This window comes from Sinohyriopsis cumingii, chromosome 6, assembly GCF_028554795.1.
Source record: "Sinohyriopsis cumingii isolate HCF-2022 chromosome 6, ASM2855479v2, whole genome shotgun sequence".
Classification (NCBI taxonomy): domain Eukaryota; kingdom Metazoa; phylum Mollusca; class Bivalvia; order Unionida; family Unionidae; genus Sinohyriopsis; species Sinohyriopsis cumingii.
The window spans coordinates 98,966,364-98,988,849 of NC_142966.1; the positions used below are offsets into that span (position 1 = coordinate 98,966,364).

The following is a 22,486-nucleotide window of genomic DNA, read 5'->3' on the forward strand; positions in this document are numbered from 1 at the left end:
GCAGAGGCTTTCCGATGCAATACACTACTTTGGCCTCTACTTCATCTCGACGGGTGGTCGGGATGGGCACGATCTCGACAAATCAGCTGGTCACGCCGACGAGCCCTGAAAGTCGTTATTTCCTTCCTAACCTTTATCTTTCTCCTTGTATCTCTCTTGATGCCACCGTTGCCCCAATAGTCTATTCCTTTATCCTTTCCTTTCACAAGTCTTAGAAGACTTCCTAGAAGGCGGTGGCTTAACGGGTCAATCAGGAGGTAATTTTACCAACCCTAGAAGGTGGTGACTTCACCGGTCAATCATAGGTAATGTTATCAACTGAGTATGGCATCTGTGTATCCCTGGCACTTGAAAAGTATCTCCTTGTTGGGCTTCATGGTGGGCGGGGAGTACGGATGCTGAATTTTAAATAAAACAACATGGATATTTCCCCAACAAAATCAAAATAAACGAACCAAAACTCTATCTGACCCGGATGACGAACCATGTAGTGTGGAGTCATTTCCACGCTTCATGGTTATACAATCGAAAGATGCCACAAAACCACTTTCCGCACTCTCTCCTTTTGTCGTTGAAAAAACTATTACGGGGACGATAGGGACACCAAAAAGTGAAAAAAACATTGAAATCGGGTTGCCTTCTTGTTGAGTGTGAGGGACGAGATCAGATAGAAAATATCAAGAAAATGAAAACTTCCATTGATATCCCAGTGACTCATTCGCTCACACCACACTCACTACGTTCAAAGGAGTGATTGGCTGTCGTGACTTGGCTGGAGTCAGCAACACATATATCATTGAAAGAATGAAAAACAAAGGTGATGCTGCAGTCCGTAGAATACGTATTAAACGTAATAACAATCTGCAGGAAATCAACACCAACGTAATAACAATCTGCAGGAAATCAACACCATTGTACTCACTTTCAACAAACCAACTGTACCCAAAGTGGTCAAAGTTGGCTTTTTGCAAGTGAAGGTCGAGATCTATATCCCAAACCCCCTTCCATGCTATAAGTGTCAGAAATACGGCCAACACAAAAACCGTTGCTCAAAATGCTAAATATGTGGCCGATGCGGAGACAATTCTCATCAGAATCTGTTTGTAGAGCAACTCCGCAGTGTGTCAACTATGGAAAGGAGCACTACGCCAATTCCAAGGATTGTGATACCTGGAAACAGGAGAATAAAATACAGAGGGTAAAATATATATATATCATACCCTATCCAGAAGCCAGAAAACTCGTTCATGCCAAAACAGCCCATCCTGGCCCATCCTTCTCCACTGTAGTGACTAACAATCCGAAAATAACAAAGGACGCTCAAACACAAACAGATGCACCCGATTCAACACCAAGCTCAAACACCCACCCACCCATTAACCAGCACAGAAAAACACGGCATCTACTCAGACTACTTTCAATAATACCCACCCACCGCAATCACCAAAGAATAAAAACAAATCTACAGGCAACAATAGGGGTCACATGACCCCATCAAACTCTAAAACAGGTTTCGAGACATTGAGAACATGGATGCAGTAGTCACTGTCCCATGCGCTGAAGGTAGCTCCAGACCTACAAACAAAAAATCACCCCCATACTTCCTCCAGAGAAATAACCACACAAATTGCCTCCGCGAAAGGAATATCCTAGCTCCACAATCTTCAAATTAAACATGTAATGAAGAACACCATCATACAATGGAATTGCCGAGGATTTAAAGCCAACTACCATGATATTCTTCTGCTTTTAAACGAACATAATCCTGCAGTACTATTCGTTCAGGAAACTTTCGTGAAAGATACAGATCACATCACACTTAAAAACTACTCCCTGTTTAACACCTACTCCCAAAATGTTGACAGGGCCTAAGGAGGAGTTTATGTTATTGTGAACAACAGAACCCCTCATAGCGTAATCCCTTTGACCACAAGTTTGCAAGCCATTGCCGTAAGCGTCACTCTACATCGAGTGATTTCACTTTGTTCTATTTACTTACAACCAAACACTAACCTAGTACCAAACGAATTAGAAAATCTTAATCAACAACATCCCGTGCCATTTGCTTTACTCGGGGATTTTAATTCCCATATCATTTTATGGGGATCAAATCATATAAGTGACAGAGGTCACAAAGTTGATGACTTCATTTCTAGACACGATCTTTGTCTATATAATACCAAAACACCTACATATTTACACCCAGGAACGGTACATACACCTGCATCGATTTGACAATTTGTTCTCCTTCGCTGCTTTTGGACTATGAATGGAAGGTCGCTGATGACCTTCACAGCGGTGATCACTTTCCAGTATCCCTTGTAAATATTAACCTACAACTGATGACGCAATTCCACAATGGAATTTAAAGAAGGCCAACCGGGCTACGTTTGAAACACTCTGTAAAACTAGGCTGAATGAGGATACAGGTTTCAAAAATAATGATCCTATTCAGCATTTTACTTCTATTTTAACCGAGACTGCAGAGGAATCCATTCCTAAGTCCTCATCGAACTGCAAAAGAACCCTAAAACTTTGGGTCACTAAGGAATGTAAGGAACTCATTAGACAACACCGAGAAGCTTTGAAAAAATTTAACAATCGTCCGGCGCCCGAAAATTTAAATACATATCGTATTCTCCAAGCCAAAGCTCGCCGCACAATCAAAGAAAGTAAACGAGCATCATGGAAGAAATAAATTTCTTCTTTAAACTCTCGTTCCTCTATTAAGAAAGTTTGGGACACTATTTGTAAAATAAAAATAAAGAGAAAACACAGTTCTCTCCGACATCTGCAACTTAACAATAACACTTTTAGTTTAAAACGATATATAGTAAATATTCCTGCTGACAGTTTTTCTAAACATTCCTCATCATCTAATTATTCAGAAGCCTTCCGAAGATTAAAAAATCCAAAAAAGACCACGTTTAAAATTCACATGCAACAACTCAGAAACCTATAACCAACTGTTCTCACTATTGGAGCTTTAAACAAGGCCCATGATACATCCGCTGGGCCTGACGAAATACATTACCAGTTTTTGAAACACCTTCCAGAATCATCATTAACATCTCTTTTGAAAATCTTCAATGATTTATGCATTACTGGTAATCTACCTATGATTTGGAAACAAGCAACAGTAATACCAGTTCCCAAACCAGGTAGAGATAATGTGTTCAAAACAATGGAACGAATGATCAATTCTCGGCTTGTCTGGTACTTGGAAACTAACAATTTAACATCTCCTTTCCAATGTAGCTTTAGATATGGTAGGTGCACCAATGATCATCTGGTTAGACTGGAAACATTTATCCGTAATGCATTTATCAAGAAGTAACATTTAGTAGCGGTTTTCTTTAATTTAGAAAAAGCCTATGACACGACATGGAAGTACGGGATACTAAATGACCTGCACGATCCGAGTCTAAAAGGCCATTTGCCCTCTTTCATATCAAACTTTCAGACAGAGAATTCAAGGTACGAGTGGGCTGTACACTCTCAGATCTGCACGAGCAAGAGATGGGTGTGCTCCAGGGCAGTATTTTATCAGTGACGCTTTTCAACATCAAAATCAATAGCATCACCAAGTGTTTTGCTCCTGGTGTGAACTGCTCGTTATATATTGATGATTTTCTAATATTATATCGATCAAAGCACATGCATACAATTGAAAGACAACTACAGCAAAATATAAACAATATTCAAAATTGGGCCATTACCTACGGATTCAAATTCTCTAAATCAAAAACGGTATGCATGCATTTCTGTCAGTTAAGAATATATCATGATAAGACTAAACTCACGCTGGACGGCACACCTATTCCAGTTGTTGAGGAAACAAACTTTTTATGTATTATCTTTAACTGAAAACTGACTTTTATTCCACACATAAAACCTTGAAAGCTAAATGTTTAAAATCTCTAGATCTACTTAAAATAGTAGCGCGCACTGACTGGGGTTGATAGGAAAGTCATCCTCAATCTATATAGAACGTTTATTCGCTCCAAACTGGACTATGGTTGCGCTGCTTATGGTTCAGCTAGACAGTCGTATTTGAAAATGCTTGATCCAATACATCATCAAGGAATGAGACTCGCATTGGGAGCATTTAAGACATCCCCATGTGAAAGCCTCCTCTCTAAAGCAAATGAACCACATTTATCACATCGTAGAGAAATGATTTCAGCACAGTATCCTCTCAAATTAAGATCAAACACTCTGAACCCTTCCTTTGGCATTAGAATAGCACCCAGCCTTGACAGTACAAAAATTGATCTTTCTAAAATTCAGAAAACACCCATCTTTCAAACACTTCCCTGGCTACTCAAACAATCAAAAGTAATTTTACGCTACACGATAGAACAAAGTCCGAGACAACCCTTCTACCTTCCACAACTCTTATCATGAACTCCACTCCGAGTTTAAAAACTTTACAAGAATTTATACCGATGGATCAACGGATAAGGAAAAGGCTGCTACAACCTTCGTTAGTGGAAAACACACAACACAAGTTCGCTTACCAAATGGCACATCAATTTTTTCAGCCGAAATCAGATCAATAGAGCAATATATCGAAAATAAACGCATTTTAAACAGCATCATCTTCTCTGATTCCTTATCAGTACTTCAGTCACTGCACAACAGAAAACCGGAGAACCCATTGTTGACCAATCATCTCGTTGATCATAGTAAGCTGAGTACCTCGCACAATATCGAATCAAGTTGGCATTAAAGGTAATCAAAATGCAGATCACGCTGTTAAAATGGCCCTATCCCAAGAACCATCTGATATTAAAATACCATATACTGATTTTAAACCTAGTATTAAAGAGACTATACGTCAGAAGTGGCAGGCATCATGGAATGATGCAGTGAATAATAAACTTCATGCCATCAAACCAACCCTAGGAGAATGGACTCCTTCTTACAGAGATATGCGTAGGGAGCAGATAGTTATTGCAAGAATTCGAATTGGTCATACGCATATAACCCACTCCCACATACTAAAAGGTGAAGACCCACCAGAGTGCGTTTCTTGCAATGAACCATTCACTGTTAAAAACTTTATGATAGAATGTTTTGACCTGCAACCTATGCGCGATCAGTATTACAATGTGCATGACATGAAGGAACTCTTTGATACAATAAACCTCACTTGTATTATAGAATTATTGCAAGCAGTGAACGTTTACTCTAAGCTATAACTTTTACGCCATCCACTTGAGCATTTTTATGTAATGTACTTTCAGTCCATTATCTTTAATAACTGTTGATCTGCCACTATTAACATACACCATTTACATTCCCCGTAAATCTGGAAGACTTATTTATTACCGTTACCATTTTATCGTTTTATTTAGTTTTGATATCGCTGGTCGATATAAAATATTTTATTCTTTCTCACATATTCATACATATGCCTTTTGTGTGGCGCTAAATAGCCTAACAGTGCTGGTGCGCCGTTAAAAACAAACAAACAAACAAACAATATTGCACCCAAAATGAAATAAACATTACATTCCATGGCGTCATTTTGAGAATTGCAATTGAAAGACTTATTTTCCCACATTATGATTTCAAACATTCAATGACAGAACAGAAACGCACCTGCTGATGTCAGTCACTCTGTTGAAATCCGATGTACTTCATGTAGAATTGTTAAAGATAAATTCAGTCCATAATCAAGAAATTTCGTAGAAAAAAAAATACATTAATTTCAGGTCTAATGGAAAAGTTGTTGCAATGCGCATTCATTCACAGTATGACTCCGAATTTCAATTTTAAGTAGACCAACATGTCATTTTCTTTTAAAAGTTATTCTAGCTCGCGACTAACTTCAAATTTATCTGGCCGGAGTTATGTGCACATTAATAATGTTGTTGTTGTTGTGTAATGATTAATATGTGCTTGTGTATTTAGTTTGGAATACATCTTACATTCAGCTACTTTGTTTCTTGAAGCGTATGTTTGTTTATATAATTAAACCTTAAGTAGAATAAGAGAATGAACATATCATAAAATGGTTACTGCATTTGTATGGGAAAATGTGAACTCGTTTAGTCGAATACATGACAGATATTCCTTTAGCAATAGAAGTAAGAATGTAGTTGTCACACTCACTTACCCACTTTCGTTTTTACTCAAACATGGATGCGTGAAACGTGGATGCATTTTCCGCGCTTTCATGTGCAGCTTGATATCAAACAGCTAATTTTGACATATTTAACTGGAACATTTGTTGCAGTTTTTAAGTTCGTCTTAGTACAATTTGTTTGCTTTTATCATCTAGCTGTGGTGAAATTGGACATGTTCAATTGTTGTAATTTCAAAATACAAACGCCCATAATCTTTGCCTTTCTTGTTTTCCTATCAGTACATACATTTATCGCGTATATTTATCGTATTATTATTAACGAATAAATGTCCTGATGTGAATAAGCTATGATACAAATCTTATCAAGTACTTATGTATGTATACTTAATTAAAATATATTTCTAAATTTACTAGGTCTCGTAAATGGAGCGGACAAGTGTCAAGTATATACGTTATATGATTGCGAACAAAACATATTACATACCAAACGTTCTGTCATGCTTGAATGATAATTGTTTTCTAATTTAAGGTAATGTTACAAGATGTTAGCTATCACAGATTTTGTGCAAACAAAGAATATAAACTATTAATTGGTTCATCCATTAATTCATTTGAACTGGAAAAAAAAATATTATAAGATTCTCGTCTGTTGATAGTTATACTCGTCAGACTGCCATACTTGCATCTGTTGTTGTTTTTTCTCAATAAATTGATCAAGGTCTTTGAAAAATAGAAAGGATCCAAACGGTTTCAGATTTCAGTACATGTGCTAATATGTTTACATAATTTTGTTGGTTTATTTGTTTGATTCTTTTACCATCTGGTTGTTTTTGGTTTTGTTTGTCCTGCTTATATTCCTAGCTTGCCTGTTTTTATCTGTTATACTTTCTGAAGCAATACAGATTGAAGGTTGTTAAATAAGTATATTTGCAAAGAAAGCGAGTGCTGTACATTTAAAATTGCCCGTTTCTAGAGCTAATTATCCGTAGGCCAGTTGTGCGTGCCACGGTGACACATAGCCAATTATTTTATTATGTTTCTCGTCTGCCTGCGAACATGGGTTTCTACTCGAATTTCCCCTTATTCTTCACACTGTCGCAATTGTTTACAAAATATTTTGCATTATTCTTCACAGGAAAAAAACAACCAGATAACGTTATTCTAACATTTCACAATTTTACACTTTTCACTTTGAAAGGGACATCATACTGTTCAGCCTATGCTAATACCATTCCCATTTGTATTCGCCATTAACATTAGGGTGGTAGCAGTAGTAGCCGTTTTTAAGGGTGAAGGGTGCTGATGATGTACATCTTGTCGTCGTCATTGTTGTCATTATTAGTCATTTCTCTATTTTTTTCTCGATTGTTTGTCATTGTTATTATTGTAGGTCTTCAGATATTTTAAAACAATATATATCATACTCAAACTAAGACTAACTTAAAGATAAGTGATTATGATTGGTTTACATCATATCACTTGTCCAATCATTCGTCAGCGTTTTTAATTGATTCCGAGTGTGACATTTTATCTTCTGAAATCTCAGCACTTATATCATTTTTTAAAAATTACTGCTCTTACTTTCGGTCACCATGGCTGTTTCGCCCTTCGTTAACAGAAACGTCTGCGATAACCTGAAAACGAAATTTAATAAAATTATGAAACACATTATAAATTCTCTCTCTCTCTCTCTCTCTCTCTCTCTCTCTCTCTCGCGTGCAATTTCTTAGACTTGTTAGTACATACTTTATTTTTAGATTTAAACCATTTAGAGAAATTAATTTGTGGATAGCTCTTATTCTGTTGCAAGAGTCAACACAGCGTTCATGAAGTAAAATATTGTTTAACGTGCATTTGCTCTCAACAATTTTAACTTTAATAAGACCCTAAGTTCCTTGTGGGATATCATTTGTAATAAATATCAAGAAAAACGTCATATTTGTCTCAAAAGTACTGATCAAAATTTCATCACCCATTGGCCATTTTTATGATGTTTTGTGAAGAGTTCGCTCGTCTGCTACCTGTAACTAAATTTTATTTTAATGATATCAAGTCGTTTACTTTGAACTTTAATTATGTTTTGTTTTGAACAGTCTTGTATGTGTTTAAAATATTTTAAACCGGCATTGTCAAGACACTAGCAATATAATAAAATAACCTTTTAATCAAGTGCTTTCAGATCGCTGGTTTTCTTAAAATAAATTATGTATCATGTTACAAATGAGTCTTATATTAATGTTTGAAACGTACTTTAATCTTAACCAAATTTTGCGCTTTTTCACGTCCGCTGTCTCAATTTGAGATCGTATACATTAACTTGTTGTCTGCATTTTAGTGAGTTTGTGTGTAATAAAAAGTTATATATAGGATTCACAACAAACTTAACACTTGTTCTACTCATTTTAGAAATAGTATTTGATAGATTTGGATTCATTTGCTATTTCGGAGAGAAACGATCGACAGCGAGTAACAACACCAGTGGGAACAGCAGTGGCAAGGGTGATAGTTATAAAAGGCCAATAGGAAAATACGTGCTGCATGTTATTGTCATTGTTAATATTGTTCCTGATGAAGTTAGTAATGATCCTCCTGATACTGTTGTTCATTTGTATTGCTATGATTGGTAACTAAACAAGTGGGCACTACAACGAACATGTCTTGGATACATCTGTTTTGAAGGAAAAGATTGAGAAGACCTCAACCACGACTTACGTTTAAAACAAAAGCACAACAAAAAACAATGGCATAATTACATCTCTCTCGTATTGTCTTGGCTGAATTTGGTCCGTTGAACCTACTTTGGCTTCATAATCTTCCTGACTAAAGTAAACCGCATACAAAAACAGTTTATATATATATATATATATATATATATATATATATATATATATATATATATATATATATATATATATATATATATATATATGCATGTGCATTTATAACAAAAAGGTCGTCTCCTAGTCTTTCTTCATTGAAATTTATGTGAAATGACCGGCTGGTTTGTAATTTACTTTTATCCTTATATATTCGTTCTTTTAAGTTCAATTACTCACGTTGTAATGTTACAATAACTGTAATGCCTTCCAGAATTTCATATTCACCACAAAATGATGTTACGAGAATAATAATAATAATAATAATAATAATGACTTAATTTAGCGCTTAATCACTGAGACAACAATAAGCGCTTTGCAAGATAAAGTTAGCACACAAAACAGTTTGCATACACTCAACATAAAAACACCTTAAAATGTCTCACAAACAATATCAAAAGCAAGTAAATTATTACTCAGAGTAACAAATATGCGTCTACAATACAGATTCAGTCTAAAAATAAATGTATTCTTGCTGATGGAAAAGGTGTGTCTTGAGAGCACTTTTGAATGCGATCATGGTCTCTTTGTCTGAGATCAAGAGGCCGTTCATTCAAAGTAGCTGGGCCCCTTATAGACCAAAGAACCTTATCCAGCAGGACTTAGTATTATCCTAGGGAACATTAAGAGGAATGTCAGATGATGAGAGTGAACTTCTAACAAGAGTATGCACATGGGTGAGAGCAGAGAGGTATTTCAGAACAAAGGCAATGAAATAAAGAGTTTGTGTTTAATCATATTGCAAACAGGTAGCAAGTATAGTTTGTAAAGAAGCTGAGGGTACGATCAGTTCTTTGTGCTCTAATAATGATCCTAGCTGCAGTACTTTTGGACCTTTTGAGAAGAGTGTTACAATAGTCACGTCCAGAGAGGAAGATTGCGAATAGTTCTGAAGCGTGTCAACTCCATCGATGTTTCTCTGCAAGCGTTCAGGACATGCTGTTATATTGGGAGAAATAGAGATATCAAACATAACACCTAGATTTCTATGTTGTCGTCTAAATTTAATTAGAATATCACTTATATTAATTGATTCTGGTAACTGATGGGCTTAAAAAATTATTGGTTATGCAACAAGCATGGTTTTTGTTTTATCATCATTCATTTGTGGCTTATTACACCTCATCCATGACTTAACATCAGGGAGACACACTTCTGTACCCTTTTGATGGTAGAAGCAACTTCATTTGGACAGCTAGATTTGTACAGTTGAGTGTCCTCGGCATACATCTGGTTGGACACATGTGGCGATGTATGACACTTGATAGGGGTTGTGTGAGAGGAATTAAAGAATTGGTCCTAGAACAAAACCTGTGTGGGACACCATTGCATATATTATCTGAGCTGTAAATGTTTACTATTTACTGAAACAATTTGGTTTCTTTCAGTTAGATAAAGCAGTACTATGGATGCCAAAAGCATGCTGCGGACGGTGAAGTAAGATAGCATGATCAAATGTGTTAAAGGCAGGGATAAGTCAAAGAGTGTGAGAATTGAAATCTTACCATCATCCTAACAGGTGAGAAGGTCATTAGCAACCTTTAGGAGAACAGTTTCATTGCTGTGACAGGGGGCGAATAGCTGACTGGAAATTACTGAAGAAATTATGTAAATTTATGCGATATGCTATTTGAGACAAAACATCATTTTCCAAGATTTTTACATAAATGAGAAGTTAGAGACAGGGCGATAGCTTCCCAAGTCTTTGGGGCCAATGGTTGGCTTTATTAAAAGAGGCTTTACAACAGCAGTTTTAAAAACCTTATAGAAAAATACCAGTAGAATGGCATCCAAACACTCAAATAGAAGTGATGTAGGAATTGGATCAAGTTCACATGACTTTGGGGGACACACTTCTTAAAGGATGCTCATAGAAAATCCGTTGATATAGACTGAAATGTTGCGAATGAGGTTTGTTGACATCCTTTATCATGGTTGTAAGGTGAATATCCGTCAGGTTGATGCCAAGCTGATCTCTGATAGTTTTCACATTGTCACGGAAGACTGATCAGGTAGACTGTCTGGGGAGACTGTGGTTGGAAGTGGTGTAGCTTTGTTCTTCGCCAGTAATTTCTCCATGATGCAAAATAAATGTTTGCAGCTTGCACTCTAGGTGATTTTTATACTGATTTTTATACTGAAGTAGGTAGATTTTGCTGCATGAACCATGTTTGTAACATTCCTTTAGGCACCATCGTAAATTGTTTATAGTACATACCAGATGACATTCACCGCCTCTCGGCCTGACGGCGTCCCTCTTTAAGGTACGTAGTTTGTAGCTTATGCTATAGTACCATCGAGCACATTTCTTTCTGAGATTCGACTTTGGGGTTGTAGGGTCAAATGTGAGAGGAACCGTTCAGCTACCGTTTGGTGGGATGTAAGCTATTGGCGAAATGTGCAGTTGTCCGTCAATAACGTCGGTATCCAGAAAATGTGTATCAAATTTCAGAAATATCATTTTTACAATTGTGTGCCCATATTTCTCGCATATATATATATATATATATATATATATATATATATATATATATATATATATATATATATATATATAGTCCCTATTTCTTAGATTCCATGTATCACTTAAACTTATTCTCTGTTAGACATGGCTTCAAATCATCGTATTTAGTAACAACTGTTTTGAAAATATTACCAAAGTAAAGTAACGTACGTTCCTTTACCTTTATAGTTTTGATACATAAAAAGTGAGTTGTCTGTTTAATAGTTTAGTATTTTGTCTGCTTTATCAATCCCACTTACGCATAAATGAATAGTCCTAATCACGGTTTTATCGCCATATAATTTGGCAGTACATTAGAGATACAGAGAAAGAGTGCGTTTGCGAGCCTTGAATAATTGAACAGTGATTTAATTTCTAAATCACTATACGAAAAAAGAAGAGATAGAAAAGTTAGTGCTACTGAAACAATGATGATCTCTAGAACAAATTGGGGATAGCGATGTGGGGGTGGAGAATATATAAAATATCCATTATGTAATGTGTTTCAGTTCTATATCACAATCTCTAACAATTTGTAATGTTTGTTTTCTTTTAGCGTTTATATTTAACAATAGTTTGGAATGCGAATATGCATAATCGTCCAAGAAATGTGCAAAATAATTAATTTGAAGGCATTAAAACATTTAATACAAGTACACAATTGTAAGTTCATCTTATGTCGTCTGCGCAACAAATTGAAGAGTACAGAATTTAGCAATCCACACCTGTTCATTAAAAGTAAAATAACTAGTGTCGAAACCGAGTTATGTCCCCTTATAAGAAAAAATGTTTTGGGTGATTTTGTGTGGTCATTTACAGTTCACAAACAAGGGAAATTAATGATTCGGAAAAACATACACTTTCATTTTTTGTAGCAATGAAGGACCCTAATTGCCCTGAAAAGTGATCTGCCGGTACCCAGAATAAGTATAGACAACGACATGCAAAATGTGTGCACCACATTTACTTCATGAGGTCTCTTTTACAACTTTGGAAAGTGACCATGAAACTCAATGACTCATCGTAAATGCAAATATAAAGTAGTGTGTGTGTGTGTGTGTGTGTGTGTGTGTGTGAGAGAGAGAGAGAGAGAGAGAGAGAGAGAGAGAGAGAGAAAGAGAGAGAGAGAGAGATTTGGATTTTTAACGTAGCTTTAAGAACTTTCATTCATATCGCTACGACGTCTGCAGTGTGGCAGTTTACAGTGATGTCTAGCACTGGTGCATCACGCCGCAGACGTATGGCATCATGTTCCACCCAGTTATATTACCCTGACACCAGGCCGACCAGTCCTAACACAAGCTTATTAATGCTGAGTGCCTAGCGAGGCAGATACTACCACAATTTGTAAAAGTCTCTGGTATAACTCGGCCGGGGTTCCAACCCACGACCGCCACCATCCGAGACGGATGCTCTAACCGCTTAAGCCACCGGAGCGATCCGCAACAAAAAAATACAGTGTTAGATTCTGTTAGCCAAAATGATCTAACGAAATTAGGCTTTAAAATGTTATTACCTACTTTGAATCAGAAAGCTGTATATATCGTTTAGGGGACACTTGTTCCTGAAATTTAGAAAGACTAATATTTTATATTCGTATCAATATACATCAAAATTTCCAGTCATAACAAATTTAAAATTTAAATGAATTGTTATTATTTGGATTGTCAATACATTTGTAAGTTTCGTTGAATTAAATCTATTCATATTTTAACATATGTCGGTCGTTCATATTTAAAGTGATTGTTTAAAGGATTGATATAACTTACATTATGTATTTATGAATCAATGAACTACCATATCAAAAAATACATTTATCATGCAACATCTGGCAATATAACGCGATGATACTGTTGATTGTGACGACGATAATAACTTTTAAGAGGATTTGCCTTCCGAAAAGAAAAGAGCATTGCTTACAAATAATCGAACCTTTCCCAGAAAACTTACATTCTCAAGGCTACGACAACAACAGTTCTGTCCCATGAAGTTTGTTGATTCTGAAATCTAGATAAATGTGATAGATATATTGTTTATATCAACCCATCTGTAATAATTTCCTCTCTTATATGTGGTCTTTGGAAACCTATATAAGGTTAATTGTATGTGTCTACATGTATATTTCCTACATTTGATGAAGTCGATTCTCTCTCTCTCTCTCTCTCTCTCTCTCATACCATGCCGAGATCAATACCCCCAATGTTCAGTCATATCACGTTTTTCTTAGGATTAATATCCACGCTAGGCATAATATCCACGCCAGACATAATATACAGACCAGACCTAATATCCACGCCTGCCCTAGATCAACAAATTTAATGTTTAATAGTACCTCCTTATATTTTTTAGATTTGATAGTAGCATCCAAGCCTGGCCGATATCAATAGACCTAACTTTGTTCGTGCTTTTGTTTTACTAGGTTTTCAGCTAATATTCATGCCAGGTCGAGTTCGGCAAGCATAAATGTTTAATCAAGACACACCCTAGATGAAAACTCATTACAAAATAAAGTAAAGTGAAAATAGATTTCGCACAAAATAAAAACGCAAACAATGGATTACAATTGCCAATAGTGGTGTAGGGTTCCTTTCACGAGAAATGAATATAATTTGTGTAGTATTGTCACAAACCGTAGATTCAGTACTTACCAAAGATTAAAGTATTTTATTCGATTTTCGTCTCATCCTTAATCGACCTCCATAGCGGATCTTTAATTTTCTTCCTTGTTAGCTATTACTGGGAACTAGATAATTATATGAACATGCGCACATATATATTTGTAGACCTTATATACCCAATGACGTGCGCTTGATCCAGTTTGAAACTATAACGTGTACAAGAGACATCAGATTTAATTCAGATACTCAGTTGTTTTACGACCTCAGCGGAAAATCGATGATGCCACCACTAAACCAGAAGCGAATAGAATATGTCTGGGTCAAGAATGTTAACGAAAGTGTGAAGTACTTGAACAATGATCACATATTTGACTTTTCACATCATATGTTCACCACGGTATTTACAAAGTTCATTGGCGTTTCATGGCTGTGTATATTGATATACTATCGTTAACAGGTTTCAATTGCCAGGAAAAGAGAGTTTAATATACTACAGTTCGCATGTCTTAAGTATGTCGTGTTAGCTGAAGCTTGTACGGGAGCATTTGAGTTATAATTAACACAATAGAGGCCATTATGCAAACAAAACACATTACAGGCCAATCTTAAATTTTGCACCTGCTTGTATGAATAATGTGTGTTATCATTTAGAACCATGAGAACAACGTATACGTCAAATGAGTGAAATAACTCAGTGTATGTAATAATTTTAAATTTAAAACAAAATGTCATTCAACGAAAAACTAATGCTTTCGCATCTTTCTTAATATTTAAGCTCTTTAACATACGAGAAGCAGTATTTACCGTCAGTGAAAAGAACAAAAATTAATTCTCAGATGGGTTACCATAGGTTTTATTCCTCCTTTTCTATTAATATTCCACACACAGGGCCGACAAGAGAGGGATAAACCTGGGATATATCCACGGGGCTCGGGCCTAACAACAATTTTTAATTTTATAAAAAGAAAAATTTGTTTGAACAAGAACTAGGAGAGGCCCGGGTGTGTCTTACCCGAGGGCCCGTGATCGCTCTCCACAACCTTGTTCACACTGATGAGAAACACTGTACATAAGTATTAAGAGGGTGATCAAATGTATATAAATGGACACAAGAGAAATGAACACTAGGCAGCCATTTAAAATTGAGCCGCTGTGGGTATAATGGTGATTCAATGTAATTAATACCCTTAGGATTCATAATACGTTTAACATATAATTCTGCTGGCACTCCTCATCTTTTGAAACAATTGACCAACACACTGACTGCACAACAAAAATACCAATTGTCAAATACATATACTAACTATCAGAACGTGTAGGATGCAAGGAAATGAAAGAAATGGTAGAAAAGGAATATACACACATCGGCATCCGTGATGCTGGTGATATCGCACTTAACATACACCTGAAGTCAGTATTGATGAACATCGTCGCAATAATCTTGGAAGATTTTACAATAACATGTATATTTCAAGTTTGTCTTGAGAACAAATGACGCAAGAGGCAAAAGCTTCTCTTTTGTCAAACGTCGAATTTAAGCTAATACGGGGATTTCACCTACCAGAATGTGTATCACATAGTTTTGTCAGCGCGTGTTCTGAATCAACCGATCGGATTACAGTGTACGTGTAACATCGTCATCGATGTATAATATCAATGAGCGTTTCTACGATTTACAAGTTGGGGACAGTGTTAATACAGGTTGTATGGTTGCGATAAAGACATTGTGTTGCCGTGTTCCTGCTGTGGATACTTCTTATACCCGAAATGACCGTACAACTACTGCTGCTGCAGAGAGCCTTATTCTAAAGCATGACCTGGATTCGGATTTGACGTTTAGAAATTACATTTCCTTGCAGGAATGTATGCCTGTGGTACACAAGTCTCCTTCTCCATCACTGCCAGCCTATTATGATTTTTTTAGAAAACAAAGAAGAATTAGAGACTTTTATATAGTCTAAAATAAAATAAAAACATGCGTTGGATCAAAAACAACAAGAAGAGCAAAATAAAAAGAAACAAGAGGCTAATGAAGACCCTGAACAGAAGGAAGGGAATGAAAAACCAAAGTGTCACACTGTTACATGGCATTTTGAAGAACCTGAAACGCTTCAGTGAATTCAAATAAAGAAAATCTATGAAATCAAAGTATTAAAAACCTTCCATTTGCATCCATCACACAGAGGCCAGCAGCGGAAGCAGCATTCATTATCACTACAGCAACAATAGGACTTGGGCGTTATAAAGGTTTGGGGCATTTATTGCCGCTGTTAAAAATTCAGTTTTGTTTAAAACACAAACGGTTGTTTTTTTCAGGACCACCCCGATCCTACATATAGTATAAAAGAAATAGTATGATGGTTTGCTTTGACAGCACGACAATTACTAGATGTAATTGTTCACTATCCGCATCAAACACTACAATTTTTCGAAAAACATAAAGCAACTTTGAAACAATTTGCTGATCTAACAATCAATATACAAACAAACTTACCAAATTATACTGGACACAGGTGTAAGTGGGAGGTGGGATTATTCGTTCACTTCTGTGATGGGATACTGATATTATAATAATAATAATGAGGACTTTGTATAGCGCCTAATCTTTAGAAGCTCTAAGCGCTTTACAACATTAGACAACACATATAACATAAAAAACATATATAATGATAGTATTACAGAAAACAAACACCATGAAATTAGAAAATATAAAAACATGCTGTAAATATTTAAGGTAGGGAACATTATTAGGTCTTTAAGCTTATTCTTGCAGTCGAAATAAGTGAGTTTAAGAGCACTCTTGAATGGGATCACTGTGTCTTTTGTCTACGTTCAGTGGGCAATTCATACAACGTTGATGGGCCCTGGTATGCAAAAGAACGTTGTCCATATGACTTCGTTTTCGTAGTGGGAATAATGAGTATACGATTGTCAGAAGACGAGCGTAAGTATCTTGCTTGTGTACACATGGGTGAGGTCGGATAGGTATGTTGGACTGGAGTCCGTCAGTGAAACGTAGCACAGAGAACTAATTTTGATTTTGAAGTTTCTGAAGTAGATATTGAGATGAACCAAAGATAACTGAGTTACAATAGTCCAGTTGAACACAAAAGTGTTTTAGTGGCATCAACTGAAAGATATTTACCAATGGAGCTGATGCGTCTCAGCTCAAGATATGCAGCATTGCATATGTTCATGACATGTTGGTGCAGCGTGAGAGTACTATCCAGAGTGAGACCTAAGTTTCGTACTGACTGTGTGAATTTAATGTTGTTGTTACTGGTATTTATTGTTTGAGGTAAAGGATGTGACTGAGAAAGTCTTTGTGTTGTGATCAGAATGGCCTCAGTTTTATCATTATTCATCTATAACTTTTACATGTCTTCCATGATTTCACACCAGAAATGCACCTCTCTGCACCTTGGATGGCAGCATCAACTTCAGTTGCGTGGCTATATTTGTATATTTGGGTGTCGTCAGCTTACAATTGGTGAGACACTGGATGATGATCTATGACACTTGAGAGCGAATGAGTGTACAGAATAAAGAGAACAGGTCCAAGAACAGAATCCTCTGGAACACCACCATATCATAGCCAAAAACATAAAAAACAAAGCCTACCCAATAACCTAAGTTCATAAGCCAGATTAAAAATAGATGTGTAGTGATTTCAGGCCACTACGAAATAATCTCCAAGAAGAACACTAAATATGTATGGCCCCTTCAAAAAATGATTGGTACTGTAGCAAGAACGCTCGTGTAATCACATAAATCTCTATATATGAACGTTTCTCTTCCTCTTCTTCTCCCTTAGTGACAATGCAAGCCAAACTTGATTGAATTCAAGTGTTTTCCAATCTCACTAAGAAATGAAAAATCATATCTGAAGGAATTCATCTTATTTGCCGTCGTCAGTGTCGTCTTCTGTTGCTGCTGTAGCAGCTGCGGCCAAAAAGGTTGCATCCCCCAAAACAAAATGCGCAAGACAAAGCATGCATGTTACGAAGTTTACTTGCCTTTTCTAAACAAAATATTGAAATATTTAGTCCATTGACAACACTATTTTGTCCAGTGGTGTCCGAAATCAAATTGATAACACGTCTAAACAACCAATCATGGCGAATTCCAATATCAAAGACGACGTGTTAGACAATACTCACTTCAGCTCCTCTTAATAAAGCTTCCGTGTTCATCGTCCAAAGGTGCGTTCCGAAAATGGAAAAAGGAACTTCGGTATCAATTAGCTAAATATTGGAATGCTTTGTCAGTAGTTAACTCATGCAAAAACAGTTCATTCAGAAAACACCGAAAGAAGTCATGGATTACGTGAATAAATGTTGCTTGAAAATACTGAAAGGAACGATTCCCTTGACCAAGGCAAAGAAACAACGATTAGGACAATATATTCATAGTTTTGCCGTTCTGGAAGGAAACCACACCTAAACGCCTGAATCATATTTGATGGAGGAAAATTAAGTTTAGTTCCTCACACAAACGAATCATGGAGCATTACCTTCTAATCCTAATCCCACGGAGGTGTCGCATTCACAACGGGAGTAGGAATTGTTGATAATTCGAACAGATCTATCAGAAACGGGAAATCGCATCGGTATAAAATATTATTGCAAAGCCCTCAGCCGTTCAACAAGAAACAATATGATGAGACTTCAAAAACCCCTCTAAGAGATTTCAAGAATGTCACGAAGATAGTGTTATGTATATCTATATTAAGTGTATTACTTTAAAAAATAATAGTAGTTTTTGTAAGGGTCATTTCGTTTAATGACATTTAAGACTAATATCATATGATCGTAGTTTGCACTTTAAAGATGAGTCATGTATCCGGTACATATATTTTTTCATGATGGTCCAATGTTGAGTCGTACCATTCCATTACTCACCACCATTCAGAATACCTTTGGAACTCATTCGAGTTATTCGATAAGTTTGGAATTGATAGAACAATCAGGACTTTATGACTTCATTCACTATTTATTTTAGTTATATAAATTAATATTTTCAATTCAACAAAACTTGGTTATCGCTCTTTCTTATTACATATATAAGGCAAATGGAGTCTTAATATAAATCAAAGAAAAAGCAACAGCTGCAAAGATGTTTACGGCCACACGGATGGAAGGGAAAGAAAATGTAAACACCACAGAATTTCAAACCCCACCTGCAACAACACTACAGTTTAAACCTTCATGAAGAATTGGTTGGATCATAAAGATAAAGCTTAAAATTAGAACAGTTCAGACATCGCCATCATACTATTTTACTGTTATTGCTGGTCGGACACGTAAAACAGTGACATAAAAAACACACGAAGAAAGAGATTCGGTAGTTCGTTGACTTAATGGACAACAGCATGCATTTACTTTTGACCAGTATTTACCATAATATTGCCATGCAACCTACTACAGAGGATTTCAAATGTGGTATCCTGTAACTAAAACCAAGTTCAAAAATATGCGCGATATTACGGCAATGTCTACGAGAACAATCGAGGTAAATGGTACAAAAAATCTATTCGACGAAGATATCGAAGAAGTCAAACAATGCTAGAAGTAATCGCTCATTTATTGCAAGCTGATTTAGCAGATGTCTCACATTTAGCTTTGCTCACTCGAGGTTACAAAATATTTGTTTTATGCCATTCGTGTGTTTTCAGATTGTCTTGGATGGTTCCTTTCCGATTTGGAACAAATTCTCAGTTAGTGCCAGCTTCAAACGTCGTCTTAAAATAAAAGCACTTGGCACCCAATGAGACGGCATAAAAACAAAAGCAATGAATTTTTTAAACAAAGCCTTTGAAAAAGATTTGACAAAAACGACACATTCATATTTTCGCTACATTAAATCCTGAAAAGAAACTCTGCGTCGTCAGACACTTTCAATGAACCTTGAAAGTACATACATGGAAATATGGTACAAATCAAAGTGCTCTCAAGCACATCAACGTGTTATCATATCTAATGAAAATTATCATCAGTCGAGTCACCATAGCATTGCAGGAGCTCTAGACAAAATGTCGCCTCAAAACAAATTAATCAAATTTCATATCAAAGGCGAAGCTGATGATTACATAGATATAAATAATACTTTCTGTACCTACAAGTCAAAGTTATCAAAACGAACAACAACGATCCAGAAACCCATGCCAAAGTAACTCTTTCAGTAATTGTATGCATTCGTTTTCCCAGCGAAGTGGGGTCTTACTTGAACAACATACTGATTAGAAGCAGCATGGACATTTACCATCCTGACTTGCAGAAATAAAGTTATGAACGTACATCCCAGTGCATCAGTGCTGTGGAAATATGACACCTTCGGTGCATTCAACGATACAGAGTTGACAGAAGATGACGATCTTCACAACATAGGACTGAACCACCGCTAAATGAAATTAATCAAAGCCGTAGTGGATAAATTATGGATGGTTTACGCTTCGAAATATAGCTGAAAGACAAAGTATTTGATGAATTATCTGGTTGTACGTATGACACTAAAGCATTGAAGTACCGTGTTCAATTTGATGGCACATGCTAACGAAACTAACATAAAAGCAGCCAGACGTGTGGAAGTTATACGTTTTGTGAAAACCATCATCAGTCAGACTCTGACCAGAACTAGAGCTTAGAATCTCCTAAGATGATTGGAAGTCAAAAAGTTAAAACATTGCCTTTGGAGACTGGTCGAAGATCATGTTCTCCAGGGTTAAACTGCCTAGATATATGTTCAGCAATATAGTCCTCAACGAAAGAATTGATCTAAATCAGTTCGAGATCCAACAATCCAATCTGTCTAAGACATAAGTGAACGAGATTGTCAAACTTTGTGAACCAAGCTTTTGGAACGTAACTTGGTCCAGAAGAATCTTTTTAGATCATACTTTACTCTGTTATTGTTATTGTTGTTTTGTGTTTAACGTCATTTTTCAGCGAATGATAAGCTTATACATGGCGGCCAGTAAAACTGGTAGAGGATGAACCCAGGAAAAGCACCGACCCACCGGAAGCGACTGGCATGCTTTCTCACATACCCACATTGGCCTATTGATCGGTGACGGCGAGTGCTTTAGACTACTTGGCCAACTGAGGCCACTACTTAACCCTGGCTGAACCAACACGACAATCAGAAACCAACATTACCAATGGAATTCGTACAGCGATGGCACTGGATAATATTGTTTATGAGGTTTTTATTTCAATCCAGACCAAGGAAGCGTCGACGAACATTTTATCATAAAAGTCTACTCTTTGTGGAACTTTAGTTTATATTTGCCCCCGCGTACACAGTGTACACAGTGAACGTGATCTTTCATGGGGAATTGATCCTATTAAGAACAAAACATGAAACACGAACCCATTGAACCAGGTGGGAAATATGGTTTGCATTTAAAAAAACAACAGCAGTAATCACACACCCCACCTGCAAGTGGAGAAAGAGAAAGAGAAAATAATGAAATCATGATTCTCAACACGGAGAACAATGCTTATTTTCTGTTTTGCCCGTCAATTAGCATCAAGAATAACAAAACTGACTAAAGAACATAACTATGGCTGTCAAATCGGCCATCCTAGACAAGTGGAATACAACCAATGTTTAATGATGAGTCAAGAAGTAAAGATGGAATAGCATCTGGAAGAAGTATGAACACTCCTACGAGAAGACACGAGTTTGAAAAGTGGTACAAAGATTTAAGCGACCATCTCACACCTCCATTTACTTCCTTGGAAACGAAACAGAGCAAAGATATATTGTTACGAGACTTCCCATTCATCAACTTACTTGACAAATCTTTCCTAAAGTATGAAATCATTACTTATTATTACGTTTCAACACCATAGACGACAAGCATCGCTAAGAGCTGGGTAGTCATCTACCTTCCAAGCGACCACATAACCTCTTCTCAAGATGATATGAAAGACTTTATGAGAAGACATTATGTATCCGAATTTCAGATTCAATGGACGAACCATTATATATGCTAGGGTAATTCTTAATTCTTATCTATTACCTTCAATCCAGAACGATATCTTAGGCTTGATCATAAGAAATTATGTATGACCTCGATGATCGAAATTCGTACAAGGATCATATTCAAAGATGTTTCGACAATATTATGCATATTTTATGCGTAATTTGTTCATCAAAGCAATCTTGGATTCCTTTTTGAACATTTACTTGTTTGTTTTACACACGACGTGTCTAGAAACGATAAAAAAGTAGAATGTGGTTTAGTGATTATTAGAGTTATCTGTTTTCTTTAGCACAAAATGTAGCGTCCATCGATTGCAAACTAGTACTGTTCTAGATCATCATAAGTCTAGATTCACTGTTCAACGTTGTTAACCCTGATAAATAGATTCATATGTTTAATACCTTAATT

General features: G+C 36.3%; 1 protein-coding gene across 1 annotated transcript in view; it reads right to left on the reverse strand.

Annotated features, from left to right (window-relative positions):
- LOC149797538 (uncharacterized) overlaps positions 1 to 22,486 on the reverse strand; it is a 94,612-nt gene that overhangs the window by 23,188 nt on the left and 48,938 nt on the right. Inside the window, exons 16-20 of the mRNA XM_089960774.1 lie at positions 15,104 to 15,154; positions 13,424 to 13,480; positions 12,990 to 13,037; positions 8,848 to 8,914; positions 7,676 to 7,728 (exon numbers count right to left, since the gene is read on the reverse strand). Coding sequence (XP_089816900.1) covers positions 7,676 to 7,728; positions 8,848 to 8,914; positions 12,990 to 13,037; positions 13,424 to 13,480; positions 15,104 to 15,154 — 276 coding nt within the window. The remainder of the gene's footprint in view (positions 1 to 7,675; positions 7,729 to 8,847; positions 8,915 to 12,989; positions 13,038 to 13,423; positions 13,481 to 15,103; positions 15,155 to 22,486) is intronic.